Source organism: Priapulus caudatus, unplaced genomic scaffold (genome assembly GCF_000485595.1).
Source record: "Priapulus caudatus unplaced genomic scaffold, Priapulus_caudatus-5.0.1 Scaffold9, whole genome shotgun sequence".
Classification (NCBI taxonomy): Eukaryota; Metazoa; Priapulida; class Priapulimorpha; order Priapulimorphida; family Priapulidae; genus Priapulus; species Priapulus caudatus.
In genome coordinates this window covers 267,564-279,806 of record NW_014577070.1, presented here as the reverse complement: position 1 = coordinate 279,806, position 12,243 = coordinate 267,564, and the positions used below count along the sequence as shown (strand labels likewise).

The 12,243-nt window shown below is 48.1% G+C and overlaps 1 protein-coding gene across 2 annotated transcripts; it reads left to right on the top strand.

Annotated features, from left to right (window-relative positions):
• The first annotated feature begins 528 nt into the window (after positions 1-528).
• Positions 529-5,962, top strand: LOC106806724 (ras-related and estrogen-regulated growth inhibitor-like). 2 transcript variants are annotated; one of them, XM_014808770.1, is made up of 5 exons: positions 529-568; positions 1,171-1,392; positions 1,957-2,013; positions 4,091-4,167; positions 4,886-5,962. In XM_014808770.1, the coding sequence occupies exons 2-5, from the start codon at positions 1,323-1,325 to the stop codon at positions 5,372-5,374; spliced, it is 693 nt and encodes a 230-aa protein (XP_014664256.1). In that variant the 5' UTR covers positions 529-568; positions 1,171-1,322; the 3' UTR covers positions 5,375-5,962. The 2 variants fall into 2 exon arrangements, with proteins under 2 accessions (XP_014664256.1, XP_014664247.1); XM_014808761.1 differs by having other exon boundaries at positions 557-1,392.
• The last annotated feature ends 6,281 nt before the right edge of the window (positions 5,963-12,243 follow it).

Genomic DNA, 12,243 nt, shown 5'->3' with positions numbered 1-12,243 from the left:
ACATGCATGAACACGAGCAGCACACCCGCCGCATGCACGCACGTACACACACACACGCGCGCGCACGCGTACGCGCACGCGCACACACGCACCACACACACACACACACACACACACACGCACACACACACACACACACACACGCACCACACACACACACACACACACACCACACACACACACACACACACACACACACACACACACACACACACACACACACACACACACACACACACACACACACATGTGCGAGCGCGTACACACAGATGTAAATACATTCATGCATGTTCTACATTCACTATGGCACTGGCCGTAACTAATTTTATGCTGCTGGCATTTCTACGCATGCGCTGAAACCGCATGGCAGGCGGACCCGCCTGCAGCTTCACTGCCAGTAAACAAGTTACGAACAACTGTTAGTTCGATAGTTGATACGAAGGCCTGCGGGTGCTAAATCCAGCTGCTGTTGATCTAGCTCTAGTAAGTAATCGCCTCGGAATTAAAATGATTGCTCGTGTGATGAGTTTCGTGTGCAGTGACGTCATCATCGGATTGCGATGCATTCGTACGTCTTACGGTAGAGTATGTGTAGAAAAGAAGGAACCTCCTTCGTACAGATGCGCGAACATTCATGAAAATCTGTGAATATTTGTTTTGAGCTCGTTCGGACGCCGAAATTTCGCGTGTAAGAGAAAACCCGGGCGTTCGTTTCTTTAATTCCCGTTACGGCGATACCAGACGCATATGTGCAACCACGTAAAGTAACGAATATTTGCTATGGTCTCTTTTACTGGTCTGAGGGATTTCCTTAGGGCAGAAAGAGCAGGATAGGTCCCCGTGAAGACTTCGGGACTCCTCCCCGAGCAGCCAACGGAGTAATTCCATGTGTAAAAAACAGGAACTCTTCGCTCCGCATGCTCATTAAAAACTTCCGGTGACCTTGGATTTTCTTCATGCACACGTCGCGACGAGAGGTAATACAAAACGGCTTGTTGCTGCCTTCACCACACTTCTTATTATCACCACCAGAAGCAGCAGCAGCAGTTTTTGCGTAGTGTGTGGCCGCTTCAGCCAATCACAGTCACCGTTGTCAAAAATACTGTGAGAAATTTGAAACGTGACGCGACATCTGTGACCGTGGCAGACTTATCTGGTGTCGCTCTCCAGCATACACGTCGGCCTAGAGGCAAGCAGTGCTGGTATACCATGTGTAATCGGGGATTGATCACTGATAGACATTGTGCCGCTAGCCGCAGCATCCACCGGTTCAATTGAAACGTAATAGAAACCCGACTGCAAAGACGGCAGATCTTAGCAGAATGTCTTCAAGCAACAGGATGAAATACGGTAAAGTAGCCGTATTCGGCTGCCCCAATGTTGGAAAAACAGGTACGACATACACTAGCATGTTCTAATACTGTTTCACTTGCCGAAGCATATCTTATCTCAAAGTTTTCCTCTGCAAAAATTGATATAATTCCCCAAGTCCAAAGATTAACATCAATCCAGTCACTCGAAAAGCCTCTGCACCTCACTTTACATGAGAGACCTTTTTATTCTTTATTACAAAATTCCCTTACTTTCTTTCCCCTCTCTCTCTCTCTCTCTGCCTGTTTCTCTCTCTCCCTCTCTCTCTATCTCGCTCTCTCTCTGTCTCTCTCTTTAGCTCGCTCTCTCTCCCGCGCGCGCGCACACACACACCACACACACACACACACACACACACACACACACACACACACACACACACACACACACACACACACACACACACACAAACAAACAAACAAACCCCCTGACTCTTTATTACAATGCAAGTTTTACGAACGACTGCGTTTTGGTAGAGTTCGTATATAGCGAAGAGGGAAGTAGCGGCTCCCATAAACGCGTCTGCAATAAATATGCATCCTTCAGCTCGCCGTACTCCTAACGCTGTGACGAATTTTTTTCCAGCATTCATCGTGCGGCTCATAACGAAACGATTCATTGGAGAGTACGAGAGTGGAAAAGGTAATACATAAGATCAGGAGTGAATAATAATAATAATAGTAATATTAGAATAATAATCTATTATTATTCACTCCTGATAAGATGTACATCGTCGGATTTACCGAGATTCGCGCGTCAAAGATTACTCGTTAGGGACTTCTGCATGGGACATCCCGCGATTGGCATGAGTAGATTTTTCGTGACGTACATTGTGAATAACTAGTTACTCGTCGGCGTACATACGAACGGCCGGTAGAATTGTACACGGCTAGTGCACCCAGCAGATACCATCCAATTGAGAGATTGGGCAGCCTGTAGGAAATCTGTAGACGTGTGACCCATGGGAACCTAGTACCCGTAAGTGTGGCCAGCCCATAGAAACCCCTGTACGTGTGAGTAGCCCATAGAAACCCCTGTACGTGTGAGTAGCCCGTAGGATTCCCGTACGTGTGAGTAGCCCGTGGGGACCCCGTACGTGTGAGTAGCCCGTGGGGAACCCGTACGTGTGAGTAGCCCGTGGGGAACCCGTACGTGTGAGTAGCCCGTGAGGACCCCGTACGTGTGAGTAGCCCGTGAGGACCCCGTACGTGTGAGTAGCCCGTGGGGACCCCGTACGTGTGAGTAGCCCGTGAGGACCCCGTACGTGTGAATAGCCCGTGGGGACTCCGTACGTGTGAGTAGCCCGTAGGATTCCCGTACGTGTGAGTAGCCCGTGGGGACCCCGTACGTGTGAGTAGCCCGTGGGGACCCCGTACGTGTGAGTAGCCCGTAAGTAAGAACACTCGTGCGCGTGGCAAGTCCGTAGGCGGAGAACCCACGTACGTGTGAAAAATCCGTACGAACGTTTCGTGCGTAGGCAGAAGAAGAATGGCAGAGTAGAATGTGAAACTTCAAACGAGTTGTATACGCGACTTTATCACGGAGTGAGTTTCCATGAGCATAAAGGATTAAATTCGTAGAGTACGGAAAGCCATGCGAGCGCAGCCACGAAGCGGTAGTCACATTCCACGTGTAATAGCAACTTCTGTCTGACAACGCTTGACACAGTGGATCAGTGCACTCGATCGAGCGTAAAACCGCACTTGACGAGCACAGAATTCCTGTACGTGCAAGCGAGTCTCGCTGAATGATCTAATCCATCGTTTGTCGGCTCAGTGTTTCCTATCCGCATCTATAGACCAAGGCGAGCCGAGCGTAGCCCGCCACGCGTAGCTGACCTCTGCACATAGGCTTCAACACTAAACACGCGTCAAGGCGTGCGTGCACAGGTCGTTTTTTGGCAGCCGACGTCGTCACTTATACTCACTCTACTCAAGAGCATTGATTCGAACGGCATGTTAGCGACGAGCAAGCGACGGCTGCAATGCGCGTGCAGCCGGCCGTGATTTATCACGTTGAACCACTTCACGCAGCGTAACTGTGGTGTATACGGACAGCGGGGGTAAACACAGAAAAATCACCAAGGTGTAAATACAGTAGCCGCCGTCGCGAGGAATGGGTCGCAGATGTTTCTAGTTCGGCCCCCAGGCGGAGAAGAGCGCGTCAAGACGCTCTCGCGCTATCGCGCCGATTGATACACGCGTGCCTGGGATAGCTGTTTAACTCACGAAAACTTTACGAGAACGTCCCAGAAAAAGCCTCGGCACGTGTAGGCTCCGAGACCGCGGCTAGAATTAGCCGTCACTGAAGCTGATTTTTGCTGTAATCGCGAAGCGAGGCTGACGTGCTCGTGCGGACGACTAATGCAGAGAAATTCCTGCTAATAGCCAATCGCCCCTGCTTGTAAATAGTCACGAAACATTCGTCGGCGATGATTTCAACGTAGGATTCAGCCCTCAGATTTCACGTAGTGTGAACTACATGTGCTGCAGCGCCGCCTATATTGTATCACGAAACGAATGGTTGGTTTTCTAACAAATACGCCAGCAAATCAGTCAGGACAGAAAAAATCAATAAACGGGCACAACAGATACTTGGCGATAATGTTTATTGATGATATGGTGTAAAACTGTCGGCTAACCATGTCTGCGACTATATCTATACTTTATATCGAGTCGTTATCGTCGTCGGCTGATGTATTTTTTTACATATGTTATAGAGATGATCTACAACCTTCGTTTCGTTCACGAAGATGACGTCATCGAGCTAGATATTCTCGACAGCCAAATTGAACAGGTGAGAAAAATATCGTCATGAAGCATAAGGCGAAGATGTCATCGGAAGGCTTTGATGAATGCAACTATTTTACCTATTCTATTATTCATGTTATATCCCATCTATCAGATATTGTCCGAGACCCTGCGCTGCACACCGCAGCGGTGTTAGTTCTATCTGATGCTTTGTTCCCGCCGATCGACATGTATAGAGCAGGCAGAGACACCCGTCGCCAATAAAAAACGAGTAATATAATAAAAAGTGCGAAAACGCACCCAGCAATAATTAGTTATGGTGGTTGCCGGGCGCGGGAACAACAACATGTCACGCGAACGCGCCCCTGGTCCATCAATCATGTGACAATCATGTGCATGTACCAGTTTCCAAAGCAAACAAAGCCTAAAGCGGCGGTAAACAGCGAGCCAGCTTCCATGAACAGTGTTGACGTGAGGCAACAGAAAGCATGCCGGCACAGCGATGATAATAAATATATAAGGCTGATCAGTAATAGCATGAGCATGTGTATACATATATGTTCACGGTAATAGTAATGATACACGGCCCAGCCGAGCTCACGCTCTTCTGCACGAATTTAGGTCGTCGACGTGCGGCGTGTTGTACTGGACAAATACGCCAGGATTTCGCTCTATCAATCTATAAAATCTCTACGGATTGAGCAATCAATGTGGTTAACAATATCCCCAAAACATAACCCATTCTTCTTTTTCATCTCCTACAGGACGCTGTGAAGTTAGAAGAGAACATCAAGTGGGCGGATGCCTTCATTCTGATGTACTCCATCACAGACAGTAGCGGACTCGATCGACTTTACGAACTGAAGCGACAGATCAGCCGTATCCGGATCCGCAACGCTCCCATGATGCTCATCGGCAACAAGAACGATCTCGAACACTTCCGCGCCGTGGCGCGCGAGGCAGCGGCGAACTTTGCCGAGCTTTACCGATGTCTGTTCTACGAGGTGGCGGCCGCCGAGGACTACGGCGGCGTGCACGCCGCCTTCGGCAGCCTCGTTATGGAGATGCGAGCCGAGCATGCGCGCTGCGCTGTGGCGCTCGATCGCAAATCAAAACTAATGACGATGAAAAACGCGTTGAAACAGAAACTTAGTAAAAACAAAGGGGACGCGACCGGTGTCAAAACGAGTGACGTCAGAGCAACGTTAGAAGAAGAAAGCGCGCTATTATCAGTCGCTAACGCATCTATATAACGGCAATGACACGATCAAGCATAATACATATACTTGTCATATCAGCACGCGTAGATTATAAAACGGCCAGAATCTATATACTGTACTAGATTCCGGTACCAAGTTGACCTATTCTAGATTCAGGCGTTACCTGATTGGTCTCCGCAACAGGGTACGATGTGCGTCACTTCCGGTTTCTTCGAAAAGTACATCGCAATGCAAATTATGGGGGAAGACCGCAGAAACAAAACTAGAAAAATGCTTTTTTTTGCACGAGCTCACTGAATTCGAACTTGGCGGCTAATAAGGTGCGGAACCGCAGGGGTTGTGCTTTGGGTTGTGTTTCGTGCTAAGCGCTCGTAATTTTAAACTGAACCGAGCCGTTCAACGAGGGAATAAAGGGAAACTCAAAATTATATATATATATAACAACATTAAATATGTATACAGTTCATTAGTCAAGTTGATTAGTACTTGATAACAGATGCACGCGCGCAGGCACGTACTAACTCACCCAAAGGATACATGTATATAGCCGTAACTTGTGCTCGTATTAATGATTACTAACTATTAAACATTATGTAAATAAATTTATTATTTGATGATATAAGGTGGTATATATATATATATATATATATATATATACAACAGTTATATACAGATCAAAAGCTCAACTTGGGATATCACCGCGGAGGCAGCGTGAGCAATATTGTAATATATTATACTGCAACAGCTGAATAAATATTATGATGATATCAGAAATACACGATAAAGAGATCTCTCACTATCACGTACTCCTGATTAGATCTGAGCGTGACGCTAACAGTGCGCCGTAGCACACCGCCATATCTGCTATGATGCACGAAGTATAATGACTGTGGATGAAGAATAAAAACTCACAATCCTCTCGTCTTATGTCACAGACTAATGGATTACACGTCTAGTGTTCGCATCGTAACGACTGGGGGTCGTTACTCGGCACCATGTTCACACTCAAAGCCCGCCTCCATGGAGCGTTCGATTACGTGCAACAATTAAATGCTGCGAAAATTATAATCCGCATTAATATAACGCGGGTTTATTATTTAAGCTGCTTTAATTCAGCTTCGCGTCTATACAAGGTGAATTTGATGAAGCAGGCAGCAGATCCTGTATCGGATATCCAGCATTGAATATTTCACGGCATAGCTGACTGCTTTGATACGCAACAATAGCCAAGTCTGAATTAAACGTGAGTCAGACTCATCGGAAGGAAGACAATACCAAATTAATTTTCAATTAATTAAAAGTCCGCTTAGGCTTCCACGACATTTTTCCCTGATGCAAGCGAAAAGTCGCCAACCGGTGAACATGCGAATGACAATTAACAGCGCGCAATCATCGAGAAACAGAATTTCCGTGTAAATCGTGGTTAGGTTCTCAAGTTGCGGCCCTGAATGCGGCCTAACCTGTCTGAAACTCTTCTATTCAGAAAGAGAAGCGTGCGCTTCGTCTTTCAGGAAAGCCATCCGCAATGACAAATATATCGAGTGATTACTAGACTGACTAGTAGTAATCAGACTAAGCTAGGAAATGATGCAATTCAATACATTTCGATACACAGCACTTGCATGTTTATTGTAACCCTCACCCTATAGGGAGAAACATCGCTGAAAACTGTAGACGAAATTGCTTTGTGATGGTATATAGTGGATCTTCCTGCATTGGGTAAATGTCGGTGTGGGTGTAAGCACTTCGAAGACACAGAGCCTAGGCTGGGATCAGATTTCATTAAACTTGAGCTGCTGGATGCATACTTAAGAAGTCGGTTGCGACAGTCTCGGAATAAAAAACGTTATGGAGAGAAATCACTGGTTTTAAAAACACAACGAGCGCTAATGCGATTAGTTACCGATGGCCAACGTCACAACGGACCGCCTGCCCCCTTACGGTGTGTTACTAGAAACATTGCAAGTGTTAACGATTGGCGTTAGGTTAAAGTTTTTCACGCTTATTTCACATAGAACAGGGCATAGATATCATATATATATACACACACATATATATATATATATATATATTATATATATGTAAATATATATATATGTGTGTATATATGTATACTTGCCTGCTATATTCCCGTTTGTCTCGTAATGGGTGGTCAACAAGAAAATTGGAGAACACGACGTTTCGTGTGCTACTGCAACACTTCGTCAGGTGATGCGGCGACGTTGCGAGTGAGGGTATATATACCAGGAGTAGATAATAGGGAGGAGTGTGACATCAATAAACAAGGGAAATTCGTCATTTACTAGCCTTATAATACCTACGATTTACTGCACGTAACTCATCCAACTTGAGCTCAAATCGGACACAGTACATTCGCCAATCATCGTGCGAAATCGTTTCCTCGTAGACACCCGCAATCCAGAGATACAGCCTAAAACGTACGACACGATTCTCCATTCTCTGGCCATCAATCCAACGCCATTGCGCGCCTATAATTCAAACAAAAGGCAGCTACCTAACGCGCTATTGCTAACTGAGCGAGGCATGTGGCTCGCTGGGAGATTAGGCATCAACACTCGCTAAGATAACCTTTGACCCGGTACACAGCTACACAGGCCACCTTTGTACATAGCTGGCATGCCTTCACGCTCGCACGTTAACCGCATGATTAGCTCGTCGAGTGTTGCGTCGATCTCCAATCTCCCTGCGAGCCACAACGCCACATTCAGCTATCCGAGAGAGCAAACACAGCGACTGCGCGCCAGGTTGCTGCCTTTTGTCTGAATTATAGGCGCGCAATGGGCGTTGGATTAATGGCCAGAGAATGGAGAATCGTGTCGTACGTTTTAGGCTGTATCTCCGGATTGCGGGTGTCTACGAGGAAACGATTTCGTACGATGATGGGCGAATGTACTGTGTCCGATTTGAGCTCAAGTTGGATGAGTTACGCGTAGTAAATCGTAGGTAGTATAAGGCTAGGAAATGACGAATTTCCCTTGTTTATTGATGTCACACTCCTCCCTATTATCTACTCCTGATATATACCCATCGGTTGGATTCAGCAGTACGACTGCTGGACTGGCCGTGCTGTGATTGGCTATCTGGCGCTTGCTGTTTCCTGCGCAGTGACCGGCCGGCTGGCGCCTGCAGGTTCCCGCGTCGTAATCGGCTGGCTGGCGTTGGCTGTAACCCGCACTGTTGTGGGTCGGACGGCGTTTGCTGCCGCAACGTGAGAGTCATGGCGGCGTATCGTTGTCATCCAGAAATTGGGGATATCTAACCCGTTGTCTCTGTTAAAGTTGTTGGGGTGGAGACGAATGTTAATGGCTTCTTTCACCAGTGTGTACCAGTGTCGCTCTTGGGCGAGGCACTGTATCCCTTCCCAGTCAGGTTGGTGGTGGTTCTCCCATGCGTGTTCGGCCACTGCTGAGCTGTCGTTTCGAAGCAGCCTGACATCCTACTTGTGTTCCGTAATCCTTTCCCCTATAGGTCGGGCTGTTTCACCGATATGGGATCCGTCACACCCTTGGCAAGGGATGTTATACACCATGCCGTCACGTCTGTGATCAGGAACTAGATATTTTGGGCGTACTAGCTGTTTGCGCAGTGTAGAATCTGAGCGGAAAACGGTCCGAACACCATGGTTCTCTAGGCGGCGTTTGAGCTACTGGGAGATCCCGTCTATGAAGCGTAAGACCGTAAACGTCTTATAATCTTTCGGCTCCTTGGGTTGTGAAGTTTTCTTGGTTGAGGTATGGATAAAACGGTGTGGGTACCCGTTCTTACCTAGGGCATTCCGAACGTGTGCCCGCTCATCGTTTGTCTGTTGTGGGCTGGTGACTATGCGTTCCGCTCTGTCAAAAAGACATTTCACTAGGCCTCTCTTCACAGAGATGGGGTGATGCGAATCAAACGGTATGTATTGGTCTGTGTGAGTGGGCTTCCTGTAGACTGAGGTGGACAGCCCGCCGTTGTCCTGTCTGTGCACTAGTGTGTCCAAGAAAGCTATCTTCCCTTCACATTCTGCCTCCGCTGTGAACTGGATGAATTGTTGGCGGCTGTTTATGTGTTTGAGTAGGCTCTCCGCTTCTGCAGGGACTATGATAAACGTGTCATCAACGTATCTCTTCCATACCCGCGGTTTGCAAGAGGGGGGACAGGTGAGTAGAGCTTCCTGTTCAAAACTCTCCATGTACAAGTTGGCCACGACGGCCGAGACCGGGCTGCCCATGGCTGCCCCCTCCGTCTGCTCGTAGTACGAGCCGTTATAGAGGAAGTATGTAGACCGTAGGACGAACTCGATGAGCTTGGTGACTTGCTCAGGAGAGAGAGCGGTGCGGGCTGTTAGGCTGTTGTCCGCCTGCATGCGATGTAGGGCTGTCTGGCATGCGCCCTCTATAGGTACGTTAGTGAAAAGAGATACTACTTCGAACGATATCATAGTTTCACTCTCACATATGGTTTGCTCTGCTGTGTACTCTGCAAACCCATATGTATGTATGTATGTATGTATGTATGTATATATGTATGGTACAGTATATAGATTACAGTTTTTCACATCGTCTGCTACATTGGCGTAAAACGATCGCCTCATAGCGAAATCTAGAACTGGATGGTATTCTGGTGTACATGAAATAGCCCCTCCATTTAGGTCGGCCTTTTCTCGCTACATAATAGCAAACATTTTGAGTTTGTGAACTAGAGACTGCTAAATATCATGATGACCTTTAGTTAGTCACGACTGCGGCAGTGCATGAAGTAAAATATTACGAGAGTCTATACGAAAAGTAACGCAGGCGTTAATCAAGACTCAAGTTGATTTGGCAGTCGGACGTTGTGTTATTCTTCTAATGCTATGAAGAGGAAGAAAATGAGACATTGCAAAGCCCGAAAACAGCAGTACCTATCGTTGCCTTGGATCACAACAGGATCCTAAATTTACGGCTACCACAGTGGAGCAGTGGTACAACTCCCAACAGCGATATTATCAATGTTGACTTTAGATCATTATCGAGTTATTGCGGAAAATTTGCCTTGTCATCATTCATCACCTGCCAAACAGCAATTAGGATATTATTGGTGCAGTTTAAGATTGCAGAGAAACCCCTCTTCTAGGTGACAGCAGAATCCGGTATTATGTGATCCACTAATCACGTTGCAAGTAATCACATTGTAGGCAAAATCCCCTCTTTATCTTTGTTTTTCTCTCTGTATAGGTGTGTGTATGTATGTATGTGTGTGTATCATACACACACACACACACACACACACACACACACACAACACAACGACACATGCACTTACCGACTAACAACACAATAGACCATAGTAAGTATTGTGTGTTGGTTAGTGGGTTTTGTTCGGCGCGCGCGCGCGCGCGCGCGTCGTGTGTGTGTGTGTGTGTGTGTAGTGTGTGTGTGTCGTGTCGTGTGTGTGTGTGTGTGTGGTGTGTGTGTGTGTGCGCGCGCGCGTGCGTGCGTGTGTGTGTGTGTGTGTGTGTGTGTGTGTGTGTGTGTGCGTGTGTGTGCGTTCGTGTGCGCGTGCGGGGGCGCGCGAGTGTGTGCACGGGTGCGGGTGAATAGGCGTGTGCGTGCGCGTGTGTATGCGTTCGTGCGTGGGCGCGCGCGTGTACGTGCGCGCGTGCGGGTGCATAGGCGTGTGCGTGCGCGTGTGTGGGTGCATAGCCGCATGCGCGTACGTGTTCGTATGCGTGTGTGCTCGTGTGTGTGCGTGCGTGCGTGCGTGCGCACGCGCTTGTGTAAATTTAATGAAACTACAAAGTGAGAGATGCAGCGTTTGGTTACTCTGGTTGAATGACAGCATGAAGATATGAAGCCGACCACCAAGAGGCGTAGCGGTACACGCTGCTGCATGTTTATATAGAGCCTGAAGTTGGTGAAGTGTTATAGGTTTATGAGTTTACGTTAAGGAATCATCAAAGACTGAACCCAGAAGCGTTTGTGTCGTGTAGCAAATACAACCTGTGAGGTAGGCCTGCACTGAGCCTGCGCCTGGCACGATTCCGGAGTAACGAGGGCTCTGTATAACGGATAACTATGGAAGACAAATGAAGTCAATTCACAATTTCGTAATTATTGAAAATATTATTTTACAGAATGAAACGATTACTTTGGTGATTTCCACGTCACAGCATGCCACATGGCGTAGCGTCTCGTGGCGTGTGGTCAGTGAAAGTTTACGTACACTGATGTGATTCGATGATGTCACCCCACCGCATGCAGTTGCCTACCGTCCGCGGCGGCGGCACCTTGTGGTCACGGCGGTCGACGTAGGGCGCCGCCTGACCGCACTGTTTCTATACATTGCCCTGCAGGTGGCGCTGCTACTTCAGTCACCGCACGACGTTAACAACGGGAACACACAGCACACTGTCGCCAGCAGGTGGCGCTGCTACTTGAGTCGCCGCACGACGTTAACGACGACACCAGCCTGCATGCTGCCGCCACCAGGTGGCACTGCTACTTGAGTCGCTGCGTGACGTTGGCTAGGGCGACGGCCTGTGCTGCAGTGAATGGATGCTGAAAGTCATCGCGTGGGGGTACCCTACGCGGGTGTACGTGCGTGTACCCGCGTGCACGTGCGTGTACCCGCGTGTACGTGCGTGTATCTGTGTGTACGTGCGTGTATCTGCGTGTACGTGCGTGTACCCGCGTGTACGTGCGTGTACCTGCGTGTACGTGCGTGTATCTGCGTGTACCCGCGTGTACGTTGTGCGTGTACCCGCGTGCACGTGTGTGTACCCGCGTGTACGTGCGTGTATCTGTGTGTACGTGCGTGTATCTGCGTGTACGTGCGTGTACCCGCGTGTACGTGCGTGTACGTGCGTGTACGTGCGTGTACGTGCGTGTACGTACGTGTACGTACGTGTATCCGCGTGTACC

Excerpts from the sequence above, each read along its gene's own strand:
- LOC106806724 (XM_014808770.1), top strand. The coding sequence starts at position 1,323 with ATGTCTTCAAGCAACAGGATGAAATACGGTAAAGTAGCCGTATTCGGC. Across the intron at positions 1,393-1,956 it reads CCCCAATGTTGGAAAAACAG|CATTCATCGTGCGGCTCATA; the intron begins GTACGACATACA and ends ATTTTTTTCCAG. Across the intron at positions 2,014-4,090 it reads AGAGTACGAGAGTGGAAAAG|AGATGATCTACAACCTTCGT; the intron begins GTAATACATAAG and ends CATATGTTATAG.